The sequence below is a fragment of the Triplophysa rosa genome, linkage group LG25 (assembly GCF_024868665.1).
Source record: "Triplophysa rosa linkage group LG25, Trosa_1v2, whole genome shotgun sequence".
In the NCBI taxonomy this organism is placed as follows: domain Eukaryota; kingdom Metazoa; phylum Chordata; class Actinopteri; order Cypriniformes; family Nemacheilidae; genus Triplophysa; species Triplophysa rosa.
Genome location: NC_079914.1, coordinates 2,416,798 through 2,434,695, shown reverse-complemented (window position 1 = coordinate 2,434,695; position 17,898 = coordinate 2,416,798). Strand labels below are relative to the sequence as shown.

The following is a 17,898-nucleotide window of genomic DNA, read 5'->3' as shown; positions in this document are numbered from 1 at the left end:
ATGTCAATCAACATTGATAAGGATCATTTTTTATTTCCTTATAATTATGACACGATGAAAAAATATAATAAAAATCAGGAAAATAGATCAAACAAGGCAAATGCATTAAGAAAATTAGAAAATAAGACTAATAGGATATGTCCAGAAACCACTTCAAATGGCAATCAGGAAATTAGTGCATTTTTGTGCAAAAGTGCCCACTATAATTAGTTCATCGAAAGCAACGCAATGAGCAGGTATTTTTCACTCGTTCATGAACTTAACACACACCACGATAGCAAAAAATATGCAATTAATACATACTAATGAACAACAATAATGCGCTTACCTTAACGAGCTGCCTTAACTTCTGACAGAACTACAGTACATCTTTCATGAAGTATATGTTTGTAGAACATGCAAAATTTAGCAAAACTGTTTTAAATCCAGTAGCTGTCAAGGACGAGTATGCCAGACTAAAGTCTGTAAAGTTGAAAAGATTTGCTGATGCTGGACAGAATTTCAATTAGTTATATTTACAAAGAATCTTCGAGTCGTCTCTCACCACATGTGTAATTCACGTTGTGAGATTTGAGTCATCCTCCCACTTACTACTCTGCAATTTATATTTAGGCTACTTTGACATTGCTGCCGCTTAAATAGCTAAATTACATATTTTAAATCTAGTCCTTTCGCGCTAAAAAAAACCCTACCATTCACGAGTCACCACATGTATGAAATAAAATCACTGTCAAAAATAAACGTACGTAACTGAAAGAATTTGTGTGTAATATTATTTTACTCGTGCGTAATTTAAAAAAGTGTATGTAATTCAGCTTTTTGTGAGACTTGAATTCCAAAATCGTCGGCCAAGACAATTTACAAGTACGACATTTTGGTTTGTTTGTTAGAGTACAACTTCAGATTCTACGACTATGACATTTTACAGACACAACCACAACTCTTTCACATGCACGAAGTGCGAATTACGAACACGAAGCGCTGTGCGCGAAGAGACTGTCAAAAATACGTCATCAAGATCACAGGCATTGTGGCTACGCGATCCGTCCCGGAAACACGATTTGTTCCGCGCATGCGCGAAACTGACGTCACTTCCTGTTATCGCCGACGTTTTACGACAGCATTACTATCAGAGGGAAGATTGATCGATTCCATCCACGTAGTGCGCATGCGCCCCCGCTTAAACCACTAGCGCCAAAATGACAGCTCAACAGCCAAGCGCTCACTCATCGCCTCAGGTAAGTTTTTCTTTTAATTCGGACATGATTAACAGTTACTTATTACTAGTAACAGAGAGGAGTGATATTATAGAGACAGATTCGGTTACGTGTATAGCTGCTCAAATACAACGGTTAAGGACAGTGTTACTCACTATTGGCGCGAGAGATAACCCTTTCGTGCCAAGTTTAGCCCCCGACCCTAATAAAACACACACAAACAAGCTTAATCACGTTTTATTAGGGTAGGAAAGTTGCTCTCGCGAGCTAACTGATTAACACTGGTTTAGGAGGTCTTCACTGCAGCCTATAGCGAGATGAAATGCATAAAATAATTACCAATTTTAAGTGTTGACCTACTAACAGCTTTGTGTACATGCACTGTAATTCATATAATACAAGTGTTCACTTCATTTAAGTGTTAAAATCAAATTTAATTGTTCATCAGGCACCATTAGGTGACATCTTAAGCACAGCACAGAATCTAGTGTCGATGTTGACCGACACCTTAAGTTCGCCAGGGAACGTGAGGCCACTCAGACAGGGCAGGCCTAATTCAGCAGAGCTTGGTGTTGGACAACAGAAAGAGGGGGACCAGTCAAGTTTCAGTGGACAGTCATCACAACAAGAAAGAAGGTCCAAGTCAAACTGCCATCATGGGCACTCAGTACAGCAAGAAATGGCTAGGTGTGAGATTGACTGTAATTGTTGTTTTAAAAAACTGTTTTTGTCTATGTGTTTAACATACTGATAGAATACAGTTTGTACTGGAAGAATACAGTTTGCACAGTAAAAGTGTGTGTGTTTGTGTGTTCTTTGGTTTAAAATGTTCTAAACTGATTAAAAAATATTTTTAGGTCATTCCCGGGATTTTTCCGAAAGGAAGTAAGGGGTAAAAAACGTTTTGGACCATATAAACGCCCAGAGAAAAGCTTGTTAATGGTTTTTTTCCTACTTGACCAACAATATGAAAGAACACCCAAAGGAGAGTCAGAACTAGAACTTACACTTGCAGGACTTGGGAGAAGATCATTAACTATAACAGAAAACATCACTCATTCAGAGGTAGGATGGATAATGTTATTTTTCTTTTTTTTAATTGGTGTATTGGTGCATTTCCTTACTCTGTTTTACTCTGCCTTTGATAATTAAGCTGTCAGAGGTGCTTGTTAATGCCTATCCAAAACTGGCAAATATCTGTGGAGGATGGTTACTGCACAAGTGCTCTGGTGTGTAAGATTGTTTTGATTTTTTTTCTCTCTTCCTCTTAAAGGGATACTTAACCCTAAAATGAAAATTCTGTCATTTACTCACCCATAGATTGCAGGAGAAATCATGGCAGTCAGTCTGGCACAAGGTGGACCACCACCTGTGTTTTTGCGCGAGTGGTGCTTCCAATATCTTTGCTCTGGAGATCATGACAGTATACGGGTGTCTACCAGTGATGTCACAGATTTGGAATTTTCACTGCTTATTGACAAGGTGAATTATTACCAGAAATATGCAAGTTATGTATAGTAATGTTTAGCTCTCTAAAAGTAAATAAGGGATGCCAATAACACTGTATTCTAGTTCTGTATTCAGGTTAACTCATGTCACTCAACAGATGACATGAGTGAGCTTACTGATGAGATTGTAGGCTGTGGATACACTGGAAAGGTGTCTGTTGACATGAAAAGCAACATCATCAGGTGCACTATACTTTATATTCTCTAAAAAGTACAGAAACGGTGTACCTTTAACTTCAACTATGTATTCGTATGAAAAAGTTTATCACATGGATAGTACATCAAAATGGAGTTAAATTCAATCATACATTTATTTTTAGTTAGTTTTCTACTAAATTAATGGAGTTATTTTTTAATTGACAACCACAAATATTCCTTCTAGGGCCATTGTTCTACATTCCACTATGAGAGTTGTTCCAATGCTAGAGCAGCTTCGAAAAGGCCTACAGCTCTATGATCTCCAGAAGGTCATGGGAATGCATCCAGACCTATGTCTACCACTGTTTGTACCAGGGGAAAAAGATGACCGGGTAAGCCATTTTTGTTCTTAGGGTATTTCTATAAAGGGGCATGTTAAGTGTGACATGCAGAAATGCTAACACAATCTCTTATTTAAGGTGGATGCAGCCTTCATTCTGGAAAATTCCCACCCCGTCTTCAGTGAGAAAGGTTCCGTGAAATACAGCAAAGAAATCAATGTAATGAACTTTCTCCAGGACTTCCTACAGGAAATTGAAGATTGTGGTATGTATATTATAATAGCACAAAATACTTAGTTCTGTTAGTCTTGTTTTCATTCCACAAATTTTTTCTCTTTTTTTAAGAAGGTGAACAAATGACTGCTGGTAAAGTTATGCAATGGATGACTGGCCAGAGACATAAGCCTATTCTTCCCAGCGACCAGAAGGACTTCAACATCACTGTTCAATTCAATCACGACTGTGACACACTTCATACTATGTGTTTTCCAACTGTAAGCGCATGTACTTGCACAATTACATTTCCCACAGCTCACCTGAAAACACTGAATGAGTTTAAAAGCGTTATGGGAATGGCTATAAAATATGGCGAGTCATTTGATAATGTTTAAAATGTCTTTGATGTTGAAATCAATGTTCAGCTTCTCTTTGAGTCAATGTTTCTTAGACAGTATGTGACAAGAGATTTTTCATGTTAATGAATCGATACAAAATATTGAGTATTGTGACATTTCATTTACAAATTCAATTTGTAAAATGTTTATTGGCACAAAAGCAGCATTTGACAGTAGTATCTTCATGTTAATAAAACAATTCAAATTCAATTCATTTTTAGAATGTTCAATTTACAAATGACTTCCATTCATTACAGTCACAGTTGTTAACATGTACACAATGTTTGTTAAATGAACATTTAAAATGATCTCACACAGCTGTTTGTGTATTTAAAGACTTTCAAAATATTGAACCAAAGATATATAAATATCTCTGCCATAACAGTCAGATGTTGCAAGAGGATTAAACGTGGATTTTACTGTTTCCATCAGAGCAGGAGTGAGTGGGCACTCAATTTCTGGAACTTGAACTCCAACATCATCATCTGTCACACAATCGAATGTCTCCCAGTCTGTTCCAAACAGTTGCAAATTCTTAAATGAAATAAAAAAAATACTTTATGCTTGAGTTATATTGTCAAATTGTGTTTTTGCATGATGCAGAGAAAAAAACAAACCTGCGAATTCTCTTCATCGTCACCAGATGAGTTGTGCATGTGTCCCATTATCCACAGCTGGTTAGGGGTGAGCCCACTTTCAGACTGTAATGGATGATTGTCCCAGCCTTCAGAAAAAGTGTGGAGGTCACGCTCCAGACGTGGGAGGAACACATAATGTGCACAGAACACATGAAGGGAATCTGACAAGTCCAACAAGCCATCTTCCTCAAGGCTGTGAAGTATTTCGTAATACAGCTGAGTTACACTGACCCAGACATCTCGCCACAGGCGTTCGATTCTAGAGAATACAAAATGTTCCAGTTAACAATAAATTAAACAGATAGTGTGACATCCTAACTCATTAAAATTTACAATAAATATGCATTTAATATTACCTTTGGTTATGTACGCTTTTCCCAGAAATGAAGCTTCCTCTTCCAGTCCCTTTCACATGAAACATGGTTTCTGCAATTGCCAAATTTTCCACACCTTCATCAGCCCGGACCTTAAAATGGAGGGATGGAGAGAGAAGTTAAATCTGCATGACTGCCTTAGAGTGGTTTCCCGGACAGAGATTATTTTAAACCAGGACTAGACTTTAGTTAAATTAGAATATTTAAGTTGTTTTCAAAAACATACTTTACAAAAAACATAACTGGTGTACATCTTGAGACAAATCAATCACACTGACATATCTTAAAATATGTCAGTGCGAGTAGTTTTCAAACAAGACACCTCTAACAATCAAGTTAATCTGAGACTAGCCTTAAACCCTTTCCGGGAATCCACCCCATTATGTTAAGAAAATAGAATTACACGTTTAACTAAACAAGGAAGTGAGGAGCAGGAAAACTATTTTCTCTTACCTTGAAGGCCAGCCATGCTTTTGCACAGACTGCAGAAAGAATGATAGGGCAGTGTTTGAACGGTTGTTTGTTGCTGGTTCCAAGTACATGATCTATGCAAAAAAAAGGATTATATTCAATACATTCAAACATAGATAGATATTTATATCTTGTTTATCTATCTACATGCATCCCACTGGATTGGAAATAAACGTGTTCACCTTTCGTGAGAACCCATCTATACCACCGAATATGATGATGCTGTACCTTGAAAGTAAAACCATGTTTAAAATAATATTGCACTTTTGGTACATAAAATTATATAGGCTGACAATACCTTATGAGCTTGTGATTCGTGTCAATATGGACTAAGGACAATGGACTTTGCACAAAATATGACCTTCTAACAATGCACCCCAGCTGTGTCATCCTTTCCAAAATTCCAGGGGCATCCACTCTGTGCATGGATTTTTTTATACGGTTCCATTGAACTCTATGTCCGTCTGCTTGCAGGCAACCTTTTACCATCCTATATCCAGCATTTGGTAGTCTTCTTTTGATGGACAAAATGGCATTATCCAATTCATTGTCAGACATGGTGCTATACGTAGTTTTTACAGATAAACCCAAGTCACGCATTCGGCGGAAGAGCGTTGACTGGCTCACTCCTAAAATGTTTGCAATACAAGAAACTGGTAAAGACATCTCAATGAGCCGGGACAGCATTTCCTCGGAAACAATAAACTTAGGTCGACCTCGTCCACCACTACATTCCCTCGTAAGAACTGGGACCATCTCTTGGGAAAGAGCTGAATGGATTTTTCGTTGTAGATCCATGAGGGTATCCAAAATATAATTTGGCACATCACAAATAGTGGAGGCTGATGATAAAATAAACACTTCTTGATTGACAACATACTGAAAATAGTCTAAGTCCAGCTGATGGCCATCTAAAACTGCACTAATTCGTGACCTGAGGCGTTCTAGCAAGTGCGTCATCAACTGTCCCTGTAAATCAAATAACTCATTAATATTAACTTACTCAGCAAAAATCCTCTCTGTTACTAGTAATAAGTAACTGTTAATCATGTCCGAATTAAAAGAAAAACTTACCTGAGACGATGAGTGAGCGCTTGGCTGTTGAGCTGTCATTTTGGCGCTAGTGGTTTAAGCGGGGGCGCATGCGCACTACGTGGATGGAATCGATCAATCTTCCCTCTAATAGTAATGCCTGTGACCTTGATGACGTATTTTTGACAGTCTCTTCGCGCACAGCGCTTCGTGTTCGTAATTTGCACTTCGTGCATGTGAAAGAGTTGTGGTTGTGTCTGTAAAATGTCATAGTCGTAGAATCTGAAGTTGTACTCTAACAAACAAACCAAAATGTCGTACTTGTAAATTGTCATGGCCGACGATTTTGGAATTCAAGTCTCACAAAAAGCTGAATTACATACACTTTTTTAAATTACGCACGAGTGAAATAATATTACACACAAATTCTTTCAGTTACGTGCGTTTATTTTTGACAGTGATTTTATTTCATACACATGATGCAGAATATCACGCTCGAGATCTGAAAACAGTTACTCCGTCTTCTTTGATTTGATTGGTCACCGCTTTGCTCTGTAAACAGTAACTCCCGCCTTCTTACATTTGATTGGCTAGTGGCCACCTCACACAGCGCTTCGGCTTTTAGGTAGACCTATCATTAGGTTGAAAAATCACTGTGCATCAAATACAGAAACTAAAGTAACGAGCCTAGTTTGAAAATGTAAGAAGTAGAAAGTACAGGTATTTGCGTAAAAATGTAAGAAGTGAAAGTAAAAAGTCGTCAGAAAAATAAATAGTGGAGTAAAGTACTGATACCAGAAAAATCTACTTAAGTACGAAGTATTTGTACTTCGTTACTTCCCATCTCTGATTATAAAACACAGCCACAGGCCATCTACGTGTCGGTGCTCTCACTGAATATTTTCTGGTCATTTGATCTAGCACATCTACTCCGACCTTGGTTTTATTGTAGTATGTGACTGTCTCTGGTTTAGCCTTTTGGCCACTTGTGATGGCAACAGCTTTGTAGACAGTGCTGAGTATGCAGACATTTTTCTTTTTTTTGCATTGATAAACTGTAAGCATTGCATTGTCACTTTTCATCACTTTTGTGGAGAACAGCGCCCTTTGCTCCTTGACGCATGGGGGGAGCTCTCGTCTGCTTTTATTCACTGTGCCAACGAGGCTGGTTTTCTTGGCCTGTAGTGCCTTGGCGAGTTCGAGGGAAGTAAAAAAGTTAAGGTAAGGGTACCCCCCAGGTAAGGGACCATTTTCAACACCAGTTGAAAGGGCCAGTTAACAACATTCTTCAAAACATCTTCCTTTCTGTTCTGCGGAAGAAAGTCATACAGGTTTAAAATGACAAGAGGGTGAGTAAATGATGACAGAATTTTTATTTTTGGGTGAACTCACTTTAAGCCCTGTTCGGGAAACCTCCCCTATATGCTGTAGCATTAGGATTGGTGCTTATGGAAATGGCTAAAGTTGCATACAGTGCATTATAAATTATATTTATATTAATATATGTGGGGCAAAAAGCATATTGAGCAAAAAACATGCAGTAAGAATAACATTGATATGAATTAGCCACTGATCCGCTAAAATGTACAATAGTAAAAAAATGGCATTAGATTGTGTTGTGTAACCTTTGAAGGTTATTGAAAGTACAAATGTTGTGTGACGTTCCCATGTTTCTGTTGTAGAACAAATCCAGATACTACAACACGGGAAAAGCAGAAGATGGGCTTCCTTTCCATGTGATCAGCTCCTGTAACCTGGACATCTACAGCTTTCCATTTGACATTCAAAACTGCACATACACATTCAGCTCATACTCAACTCTCAACTCAACTTTATTTATATAGCGCTTTTACAATTTTCATTGTTACAAAGCAGCTGTACATGAGACACATTGACTACAAGCAAAACAATCAAAGTTGTACCTGCAAAAACAAGAAAAGGTTGAAAACACAGAAGACAGACACACCCACACACAAAACACTCCACACACACAACACGCACACGCACCAACACACAGAGACACACACACACACGGATGCGCACACACGCACACACACACACACACACACAACACACACACACACACGTACGTACACAGACAAGTACGCACACACACACACGCTCAGTGAGAGCACACATTTAGGATAAAGGAGAGAGAAGCACAGGTCAAATATAACAGATAATAAATTCCTATATGCAATATTAATTAAGTAAAACTTTAAAATTCTAAAGCAGCCCCCCCGGCCAGGCAAGCACAAAAGTTAGTGAACCTCATTTCTATCTTTTCATTTAATCTGAAATCAATAAAAAATATGTATGTCCTGTCCTACTGTATAAAATCCCATATTATCCTAAAACAATCTTAAAAGATAAGGAATATACAGTATATCCTATAATGGTTCTGAAATATGTTAGAAATTTCTAATTATAATCCTGTACAATTTTCTTATTTTAAAGATTTTTTTGACAAGAGTACTGATGACATTTCACAAGAACATAAAATAATGGATTATAATTGCTATTGTAAGGACAAAAACCAGGACAACAATTACAGTGATTTTACTATACTTGGTAACAGTGATTTAGTGTAAACTTATGCAGGACATCTCTGGAGTCGGACTGTTTAAAGGTCAAGCACACTGTTTACCCAGTATTTGGGTTTATCATTAACCCTTTCACACACTGAGTTAACTAGGGGACATCTGTTCAAAAACGCATTTCTTGTGTATTGATGGGGGTTGATGGCATAGTTGCACATCAACCACTATACAGGACACTAGTGCATCATCATCCTCTACAGTCACTAGTGACAAGCCGTAATATGATGAACAATGTTTAAAAAATAATAAAATAATTCATGCACGACAGGGATTCTTACAAAACTATATCACAGAATAACTGCATAAATGTTCATTTCACATTTTTATATGTGTTTGATGAAATAAAAATATTGAAAATTAGATAAACCAGCGGTCACGGCGAGCTGTCAATCTTCTGAACATACTAACGCCCACACATGCGCTTGGCCAATCAGTGAAGCCTTTCAACTTCAACCTTCACAGCGACCAGTGTAAATAAACCCCGCCCACATATGCGCTCGTCCAATCGGAAAAGACTCTTTGCTTCCACCTTCTCAGCGAGAACTTCTTTGCCTACATGGTCTCAAGTAAGTTTTCCAAATAACTTCTGTAACTTTAAAAGTCGTATTAATCGTTATCTTATTCCGAAGACATACACGACTACTCCGCTTAAATAAATTGCGCGGGTAATGGCTTCAGAGAGTGACGATTTCCAGCAAATCCTAAAACAGATCGGTGGAAAAAGTAACATTTGTTTAATCAGTTCGGTGTGCGAAGCCGATGGAGACGCTGGCTTGTTACAAGACTTTATCGCTGATATGTTCGATGAAAACCTGCATGAAGAAACTACCGATTGTATTGGCAGCGGCAATGGCGAAATCAAAATCCACACAACTCTCTCCAGGGAAGAGGCTGACCCGATCAGTCCTGATCAATCACAACCAGAACCATCAAACCATTCATCGATTCCTGCTCGTCGCTGCACCAAGAGCGACAAAGTAGAAGCGCTCAAGAGTAAAACCGTGACCTCCAGCAGAAATGTCAGCGGAAAGCAGAGATCTATCAAATGCTCCGTGATAATATTCATCTTCGGACATGATTATGTGTGTAATAAAGCTAATAATGTGTGTTTACGTGAGATCCTAAAGGACGTGAGAGCCCGAGTAAAGAGGAACGCGCACTGTCCGGCTCTGCTGGGACTCATTCTCACAGACTGTAATCGACCACAGAGCCCTGAATCGGTGGATTTACTAGATCGATTACTGCGATCAGTGTTTATCAATCGCCCCCAAGAGGCCATATGGACCGGCCGTTACGTCACCAAGGACCCGGAAGTGCTGCAAGAGATCAAGAGAAACGCCTGTAAAGCAGTCAAGTCTTCGCTGTCTGGAGGTCTGAGATTTTCTAAGTGTTATTGTTTATTACATGGATAATATTTTAGACGTCATTGTGTAGAGACCTGCCTGCCTGGTTAGCATTTCGGGCATTTATAAACCTAAAACTGCATACACATAAAATGACACCCCAAAATCCACACTACAGTTATGCATTGCATTGCAAAGAATGTAGTAGTGAATTCTTGGTTTTGTTTACTCATCTGTTTTTTTTTGCATTGCATATGTAGGGTTCAACTCTTAATTACAGAATTATCATGCATGGGGCGCAGGGCAAAAGTAATGCTTTTAATGAGCCTCTTTTCAATGGGCCTTTATGTTGCAGATAGCAGCCCTGTCAGTAAAGAAAGTTTATTCTGGGCAATGACATGTTTACCAGGAATATTCAAAAAGAGCAACAGAGGACAGGCTGACATCCCTTCCAGTAGGCAGCAAGGTATGATAATAATTATGTTTTGTGATTATAAATTAGTTGTTCCACTAATGATTTATCTGTAAACTCTCCTTTGCAGCCAATCCGCAGACAACTGAAGAAGGAATTCCATTGCAGATGAGGGCGATGCCACGCTGATGCCAAGCTGGCTTTGCAAATAGACAAATTTGGCTGAGAAAAAAGCCCAAAACTGTTTGCCTGTGTTCGACACGGGTGATATACTGTACTCTTGCACTACAACTCACTATTAAGGATTCAGGCAAATCAGAAGCGAGGACAACAGAAGGCTACTACAGTGTTATTCATGATGTTTGATTGATGTTGCAGAAGAATATCTAGTCACTAATAATATAACGTAGTGTTTGTTAGAAGTAAAAATCAAATGTGAGAAATGCTTGACACTGTGACTGTAAAATAGAGATAGCTTTTTATAATAAACGATGCAGTTTGTTGCACCAAATGGTTCAATTAGCAAAAATTGATGTTTACTTATCTCAGTCATTCTCTGCTTAAATTTTTTTTGACTAATGTATAGGAATACATAAATACCTTGATATTCCTTGTTTGTGTAATTAATTGTTACATATTTGAGGGTACACTGTGTGTCTTTCTTCCACAGATGCAATAAAACAGAAATTTGCAAATACTGCTTGTCTTACTAAAACGAATATAAACGAAGTATATTACTGTAATATATTGTTAAACTATTTTGTGGTTCTAGTTTAAAAATCTAGTGAGCTTTCTGTTTATGGGCATATACAATAATATAATAAAAATCTTAAATTTTAATTGTAGCTTATTTAATGCACTTTTTGTATTTTAAATGATCTTGAGGCCGCAGTCTCCTGGGCCCGTATTCACAAAACATCTTAAGGCTAAAAGTAGCTCCTAACTTGCTGATTTAGGAGAAACTCTTTAAAATAATGGGCGTGTCTGTCCTAATTTTAGGACTCCTAGTTTTTTGTGCTAAGAGTATTTCACAAAGCGTTTCAGCGCTAAAACTAGCAACTAAAACTGTGAGACTTTAGGAGTAGTGAAGAGGACTCCTAAGTCACTAAGACCAACTCACAACAATCCTAAAATGGCTTTAACACCGGCAGTCTACCTTGAAACTTAAACATTTGAGAAAGATTTCATGACAATGAGCTCAACCATAAAGACTACTAATATCTGCTAACTGTTAATAAGACAGGCAAAATGCTTACAATTAGCTGAACATTTACTTTATATGAACATAGTTTATTTGCACAAGATAACTCCTTTTTTAAAATAATTCAAAAATCATGTTGTTTGTTGTGTTTTGTTGTATTTGTTAGCTGTATTTTTTAAAGTTATTGTTACGTAATAAAAAAACAATAAAAAACAAACAATTTAATTGATATTTATTGAAATGCACAATAAAAACTTGAATTTTGAAAAAAAAATGTTATTTGTTCTTGTAAATGAACTCTTCACAACAGTAATTTAGTGTATATTTTATTATCTTAATTTGAATACGGCAATAAATATTAAAACATTTTATTTGAATATGACTACATTTTTGTTTTAAGATCTTAATTTAAATATGTCAGCATGAGACCTCATATTATAATATTTCTATGATTAAATGACTGACACAGACCCATCCTCTATCAGCCAATCACTGTGGTCATAGTCAGTAAACTTGCTGACATCATCCATAGCAACGAGGTCAACCCCGCCCTTTTTCTTTGCTTAACATTTGTTTCTGTTCCTTAGTAAAAGTTGCTCTCAGAAGCATTGTGAATAGCTTTTAAGTGTAAACTCTTAACTAAAAACTTTTACTGCTGTTTAGGAGAGCTCTTAGTGTTAAGATAAAATGTTTTGTGAATACGGGCCCTGGTTAACACTGGTTTAAAAGATTTGAAGCTTTACAGGCTCATAATCTAGTGAGTTAGAAACCTATTTCTTTTTTGTTCATCAAAGTGAACTACAGTACTATACCTCATTCTGAAAGATTAAAAAATTGTTTTCATCTTGCGCCACTAAGCGGCATAAGCAACCATTGCTTCATACACTCCTCACCGATCAGCACAGAAGATCAACCAAAGGCTGACCACTTCAATGCCTTCCTGATAATAATTTTAAATCAAATATATTATTTAAAAACTAGGTCACGTTGTCCATAAAATTGTTATACAATAGTTTAATTCTGTTTTGTTATTTTTTATAATGAATCCATTTATGTAGCCAGCAGTGTTAGATTGTTATAATGTTCAGGCATTGTTCAGGGCGTCTGCAGCAGCGCTCATTGTCAGACGACTGTGAGCTGATGCATTATAGCGGTTGATCGCTCGAGCTCTTTAGTCGTTTTTTATTTAGGATAAAAGAGACGTTATTTAACTTGGGATATTTGAATTTATATTACTGCAGGAGATCTGCTGTCAGACAGACTCAACCATGATCACTTCAGCCGGTTAGTCGATGTGAATGAATGAGCGCGAGAGAGTTTGATTTAGCTGAGTCACAGCTAACAGCTAACGTTAACCATTTTCGTTTGTTTGTTTGTGTATTTTTCTTCGTACGTGTGCATTTAAGAGATGTTAATATGTATTTTATTGTCGTACTTTTTGTTAATGTAGTACTTAAATTATGATGTGTATGTTATATTAATTTCGTTTCCTGTTACTGACTGTGCTAAAGTATTGGTTGCTTGTTAACGTCTTTATATAACACTTCAGCAATATAACCTAACGTTATATGGATATGAGTGATCAGATCAGACAGAATGATGGCTAAAGATACGGGGAAACCGCTGAAAGATATGCATTATGTAACATTAAATGTGTTATTGCTTTTAAACACAATGTACTGATGGTGTCTTTGGTGTTATTGTAGCTGGTATAATATCCCTCCTGGATGAAGATGAGCCACAGCTCAAGGTACACCCCTTGTTTCTATAAATGGTATTATGTTGCTTATTGTGTTGACACGTTATTGACAATCTTTTATTCTTTTGAAGGAGTTTGCTCTTCACAAACTAAACTCCATTGTTAATGACTTTTGGGCTGAGATTTCCGAGTCAGTTGACAAAATGTAAGTAACACAGCATTTTGACACAGCTTTCATCTATTAAGAGTTTATTTCTTCTAACATCGTGTGTTGTTTCTGACAGCGAGGTCCTGTATGAGGACGAGACTTTTCGTAGCAGAGAGTTTGCCGCACTAGTGGCTTCCAAAGTGTTTTACCACCTTGGCGCTTTTGATGAGTCTTTGAACTACGCGCTGGGTGCCGGAGATCTCTTCAACGTCAACGATGATTCAGAATATGTAGAGACAATCATCGGTAGGTGACGATCTTCATCTGAATGAACTGAAACCCAAACGTTTGGATGTCAACCTAATTTATAAAAAAATTTTTGCCAGCCAAGTGTATTGATCATTACACCAAACTACGCGTGGAGAACGCAGAGCTGCCAGAGGATGAGGAGAAGAAAAGCGTTGATCCTCGTTTGGAAGGAATCGTCAACAAGATGTTCCAGCGATGCTTAGGAGATCATAAGTACAAGCAAGCCATTGGCATCGCGCTGGAGACCAGACGCTTGGACATCTTTGAGAAAACAATCCTGGAATCAGTATGTCACTTCATTAAAGGGGTCATATGGCATGAACACTTGTTTTTCTGTGTCTTTGGTGTGTTATAAGTTGCCCATGCATGTAATAGACACATAAAATTGCAAAAATGAAAGTGTCGGAAACAAAAGATGCATTCTATCTAAAAGCGAATGCTCACCCAGACCTGCCTGAAACGCCTCGTGTAACCACACCCCCACAAATCTACGACAGTTCATGGTATGAGTTGACTAAGACTGCCCAAATGTATACGCAAATCAGTACTGTCAGCACAATTGCTTTGGAACCTGATGTTCCAAATGTGGTTAGAGTCGTTACATTTCCTTCACACGCTTGCAGTATTCGACGAATCACTACGCACTGGTTAACTGGCCAATCATAGCACACCTCACTTTTCAGAGCCATGAGCTTAGTTAAAAATCCGCGTGTTTCAGAGAGGTGGGGCAAAGAGGCGATACAAACAAGCACGGTATGTGGAAAATACAGCTTTTTTGAACCTTAAATCGTGAATACACATTGCATTACGTCTAAAACAAACAATAATTCGTTTTAGCCGTGTCATATGACTCCTTTAAATGTTTAGATAGGAAATGTGTTTGTTGCGCTATTTCGATTCTCATTCAACAGTTTCATCTGTTTTTAATGCCTCTTTGTGTTTTTCACAGAAGGACATTGGTGGTTTGCTAGCGTACAGCCTGAAGATCTGCATGTCCCTCATGCAGAACAAGAAGTTCCGAAATGACGTTCTCAGAGTTCTCGTCAAGCTGTACATGAACTTGGAAAAGCCGGACTTCATTAACGTTTGCCAGGTGATCTTTCCTGAACCATCGTCTAGTTTGAACTGCTGTGTTTGAAGGTTCTCGTGTTAAATTTTTGTTCTCTTTTCATAGTGTCTGATTTTCCTGCATGACCCTCAAGCAGTAAGTGATATCCTGGAGAAGCTGGTAAAGGAGGACAACCTTCTGATGGCTTATCAGATTTGTTTTGACCTTTATGAGAGTGCCAGCCAGCAGTTCCTATCCTCAGTTATTCAGAACCTGCGGACTGTCGGCACGCCCATCCCCGCAGTACCGGGCTCCACCAACACGGGCACCGTGCCCACCCAAGAGAAAGACAGGTGAGAGGCAAAGAGCATGTCAGTGGTATTTGTGTATGTTGAATTGCAAAGCCACTAATAGAGTTTTCAGTTCCCACAATTTTAAACTAAAAATATATGCATTCACTGATAAATTCATTTTTTGTATGGAAGAAAAGTGGTAGTTGTGGTTGCCAGAATAAACCTTTAAAGTCCCAGTGAAATTAAAAAGGACAATGCCTATTTTTTCATGAAATATGCAGCATTTATTGAAAATAGTTTATAAATGTTGGTCATTCTCTTTTTAAAATGTGTATGCCCTCATCATCTTTAGTTAAAATCTGAAAATGCACTTCCTTCCTGTAATGACTATCCATCTTAAATGATGCATGTTAGACGGCTTGGGCGGAGCATCCGTTAACTCCTCCCCATCAACTGTCTGTCTGCTGCCAGTTCCATTTCAAAATGCAACGGCTATTTTTATACATCCAATCAAATCGCAGAGAAAGACGAAAGCCACGCCCACTATTTTTCTCATTAGGAATTCCATTTCACTCGGAAATGTGTCAAAATACGGAAGTAAAAACAATCGCAACTTCCTGTTCACAAGGACTTTCAAATATTTTGGACATTACAGGATGGCATAGCCTACTGTATTTCATTAAATTATATAATGCACTTTGATGTACCAAAACTTGCTGACATAAATTTTTGCTGCCAGCATTATGGAGGTGACATAAAAATGCTCAGAGAATGTATTTGTTGCCAATATATTGAACCATCTTGTTTATATTTTACTAAACATCAGAAAAATGTCAGTCTATGAGCAAATTTTCTATTTTAAAAAGGCAAATAAACATGCGTTATAAAAACGGTTTTTGGGAGTCGACAAATTTTGTAGGATTTCTGTAAATTAAAATGCATGAACCTGAAATATAAAATATAAAACGTAAAATAGTTACTTAATTTTAATTTTCATGTGTCCATTTATGAGGAATATGTACCGTTGGATGTGACAATCCTGAAAATGGCACTTTCCTGACTACGAAAAATCTTTCTTTTCTCAAGTTGAAAATGTTAAAATCTTGAAGAGAGACCTCATATGGGTATTTGAACAACCAAATGTTGATATCTGTGCTGTTAGCATAGTAAAAACCCTTGGTAAAAACATTTTTTCATGGTATGGTTGACATTTTCACTGTTTTGCCCTGAAGAAACCCCAAAATCAAAAGAAAAAAATATTTTTGATGAATGAAATTTCATTAATGATTAATTATCATTTCGGAGATCATTAAGATGTTTTGCATTCTGACATTTAAAAAACAAGTTTCTTGTTGCTTTGTCTTTGTTTTTCCATGATAAATAACTGTAATCTACAGCCTCGAGTAGGTTATCACATTAGCTTCAAAAAGATGTTAATAAACCCGGCCTTAATCATGATTTTTGTAACAAACTACTGTGTACAAAAACTAAAAGGTTTCAAGACAGATAATGGTTTTGTTTCAGTGATGCCATGGAGACAGAAGAGAAAGCCGGAAGCTCACCTGCTGGAAAGACCACCGATCCGGTAGTTATTCTCCGTTAGTTGTTCAAATCCTCAAACAACAAGCATCTGTTAAAATGCATTTGAAGTTTAAGTGTGCTCGTGTGTTTTTTTTATTAGAAGGATGAGCCAAAAGACCAGAACTCCAAAATGATCAAAATACTAAGTGGCGAAATGGCCATTGAGCTCCATCTTCAGTTCCTCATTCGAAATAACAACACAGACCTAATGATTCTTAAAAATACAAAGGTAGGAAACCAGAGCCATGCAGCCAAATTGTTGAATTTTAGATGCTGTGCTTCAGAAACGAAAAGTGGCATTTTGGTTTATTTTCTTTATTTTTGTTCGTTTTAGGATGCAGTGCGAAATTCAGTGTGCCACACGGCGACAGTCATAGCAAACTCATTCATGCACACGGGAACGACAAGTGACCAGTTTCTCAGGTAACACTCGCGATTAGCTGGCCGGTACAAACAGATTACCGCTGTTCTTAAGAAAACTGTGATGATAATCGGCATCTTTTTATTTTCCAGAGAGAATTTGGAATGGCTAGCAAGAGCAACCAACTGGGCCAAATTCACAGCGACAGCTAGTCTTGGGGTCATTCACAAGGTAAACATCATTTTGCTTCTGTGTTACAATAACAGAATCATGTGCATATATATATATGGCACTTTTTAAAGATAGGAAACACTTTAGTGTCTCACGGTTAAGTCTACTTGCTTTTGTGTCCAGGGTCATGAAAAAGAAGCACTACAGTTAATGGCGACCTACCTGCCAAAAGACACCTCACCCGGTTCGGCCTATCAGGAGGGTGGTGGGCTGTACGCCCTTGGACTGATTCATGCTAATCACGGAGGGGAAATTATTGACTATCTTCTAAGCCAGCTAAAGAATGCCAGTAATGATGTAGGTCCCGTGTAGATTACATTTAAATAAATGTGATGGGAA

At 37.7% G+C, this 17,898-nt stretch overlaps 4 protein-coding genes across 4 annotated transcripts in view; 3 read left to right on the top strand and 1 right to left on the bottom strand.

Moving 5' to 3' along the window:
- Positions 1-1,116: 1,116 nt before the first annotated feature.
- Positions 1,117-4,361, top strand: LOC130549219 (uncharacterized). Its single transcript, XM_057326439.1, has 10 exons — positions 1,117-1,238; positions 1,666-1,904; positions 2,075-2,282; positions 2,371-2,446; positions 2,538-2,699; positions 2,790-2,908; positions 3,108-3,255; positions 3,343-3,469; positions 3,550-3,698; positions 4,251-4,361. Exons 4-10 carry the CDS (start codon positions 2,390-2,392, stop codon positions 4,359-4,361), a joined length of 873 nt encoding a protein of 290 aa, XP_057182422.1. The 5' UTR covers positions 1,117-1,238; positions 1,666-1,904; positions 2,075-2,282; positions 2,371-2,389.
- LOC130548933 (uncharacterized) lies at positions 4,238-6,725 on the bottom strand. Its single transcript, XM_057326010.1, has 7 exons — positions 6,376-6,725; positions 5,600-6,270; positions 5,484-5,529; positions 5,284-5,375; positions 4,813-4,922; positions 4,436-4,715; positions 4,238-4,352 (listed from the first exon to the last, which is right to left on the bottom strand). The coding sequence occupies exons 1-5, from the start codon at positions 6,412-6,414 to the stop codon at positions 4,865-4,867; spliced, it is 906 nt and encodes a 301-aa protein (XP_057181993.1). The 5' UTR covers positions 6,415-6,725; the 3' UTR covers positions 4,238-4,352; positions 4,436-4,715; positions 4,813-4,864.
- Positions 6,726-9,436: 2,711 nt separating this feature from the next.
- LOC130548934 (uncharacterized) lies at positions 9,437-11,407 on the top strand. Its single transcript, XM_057326011.1, has 3 exons — positions 9,437-10,304; positions 10,632-10,742; positions 10,819-11,407. Exons 1-3 carry the CDS (start codon positions 9,602-9,604, stop codon positions 10,875-10,877), a joined length of 873 nt encoding a protein of 290 aa, XP_057181994.1. The 5' UTR covers positions 9,437-9,601; the 3' UTR covers positions 10,878-11,407.
- Positions 11,408-13,003: 1,596 nt separating this feature from the next.
- The window catches only part of psmd1 (proteasome 26S subunit, non-ATPase 1), a 29,586-nt gene continuing 24,691 nt past the window's right edge, over positions 13,004-17,898 (top strand). The window contains exons 1-12 of the mRNA XM_057326002.1: positions 13,004-13,173; positions 13,596-13,639; positions 13,720-13,793; positions 13,873-14,042; positions 14,123-14,331; positions 14,995-15,138; positions 15,220-15,446; positions 16,911-16,971; positions 17,068-17,196; positions 17,302-17,390; positions 17,481-17,559; positions 17,683-17,856. Coding sequence (XP_057181985.1) covers positions 13,158-13,173; positions 13,596-13,639; positions 13,720-13,793; positions 13,873-14,042; positions 14,123-14,331; positions 14,995-15,138; positions 15,220-15,446; positions 16,911-16,971; positions 17,068-17,196; positions 17,302-17,390; positions 17,481-17,559; positions 17,683-17,856 — 1,416 coding nt within the window. The 5' untranslated portion in view covers positions 13,004-13,157. The remainder of the gene's footprint in view (positions 13,174-13,595; positions 13,640-13,719; positions 13,794-13,872; positions 14,043-14,122; positions 14,332-14,994; positions 15,139-15,219; positions 15,447-16,910; positions 16,972-17,067; positions 17,197-17,301; positions 17,391-17,480; positions 17,560-17,682; positions 17,857-17,898) is intronic.

Bases quoted from the DNA above. Each gene is read 5' to 3' on its own strand.
- LOC130549219 (XM_057326439.1), top strand. From the start codon at position 2,390: ATGCCTATCCAAAACTGGCAAATATCTGTGGAGGATGGTTACTGCACA. The intron at 2,447-2,537 runs GTGTGTAAGATT...ACTCACCCATAG, and splicing joins GTTACTGCACAAGTGCTCTG to ATTGCAGGAGAAATCATGGC. The intron at 3,256-3,342 runs GTAAGCCATTTT...CTCTTATTTAAG, and splicing joins CAGGGGAAAAAGATGACCGG to GTGGATGCAGCCTTCATTCT.
- LOC130548933 (XM_057326010.1), bottom strand. From the start codon at position 6,414: ATGACAGCTCAACAGCCAAGCGCTCACTCATCGTCTCAG. The intron at 6,271-6,375 runs GTAAGTTTTTCT...TTTGATTTACAG, and splicing joins GCGCTCACTCATCGTCTCAG to GGACAGTTGATGACGCACTT. The intron at 4,923-5,283 runs GTAAGAGAAAAT...CTCCATTTTAAG, and splicing joins AAGCATGGCTGGCCTTCAAG to GTCCGGGCTGATGAAGGTGT.
- LOC130548934 (XM_057326011.1), top strand. From the start codon at position 9,602: ATGGCTTCAGAGAGTGACGATTTCCAGCAAATCCTAAAACAGATCGGT. The intron at 10,305-10,631 runs GTCTGAGATTTT...TTTATGTTGCAG, and splicing joins CAAGTCTTCGCTGTCTGGAG to ATAGCAGCCCTGTCAGTAAA. The intron at 10,743-10,818 runs GTATGATAATAA...TCTCCTTTGCAG, and splicing joins CCCTTCCAGTAGGCAGCAAG to CCAATCCGCAGACAACTGAA.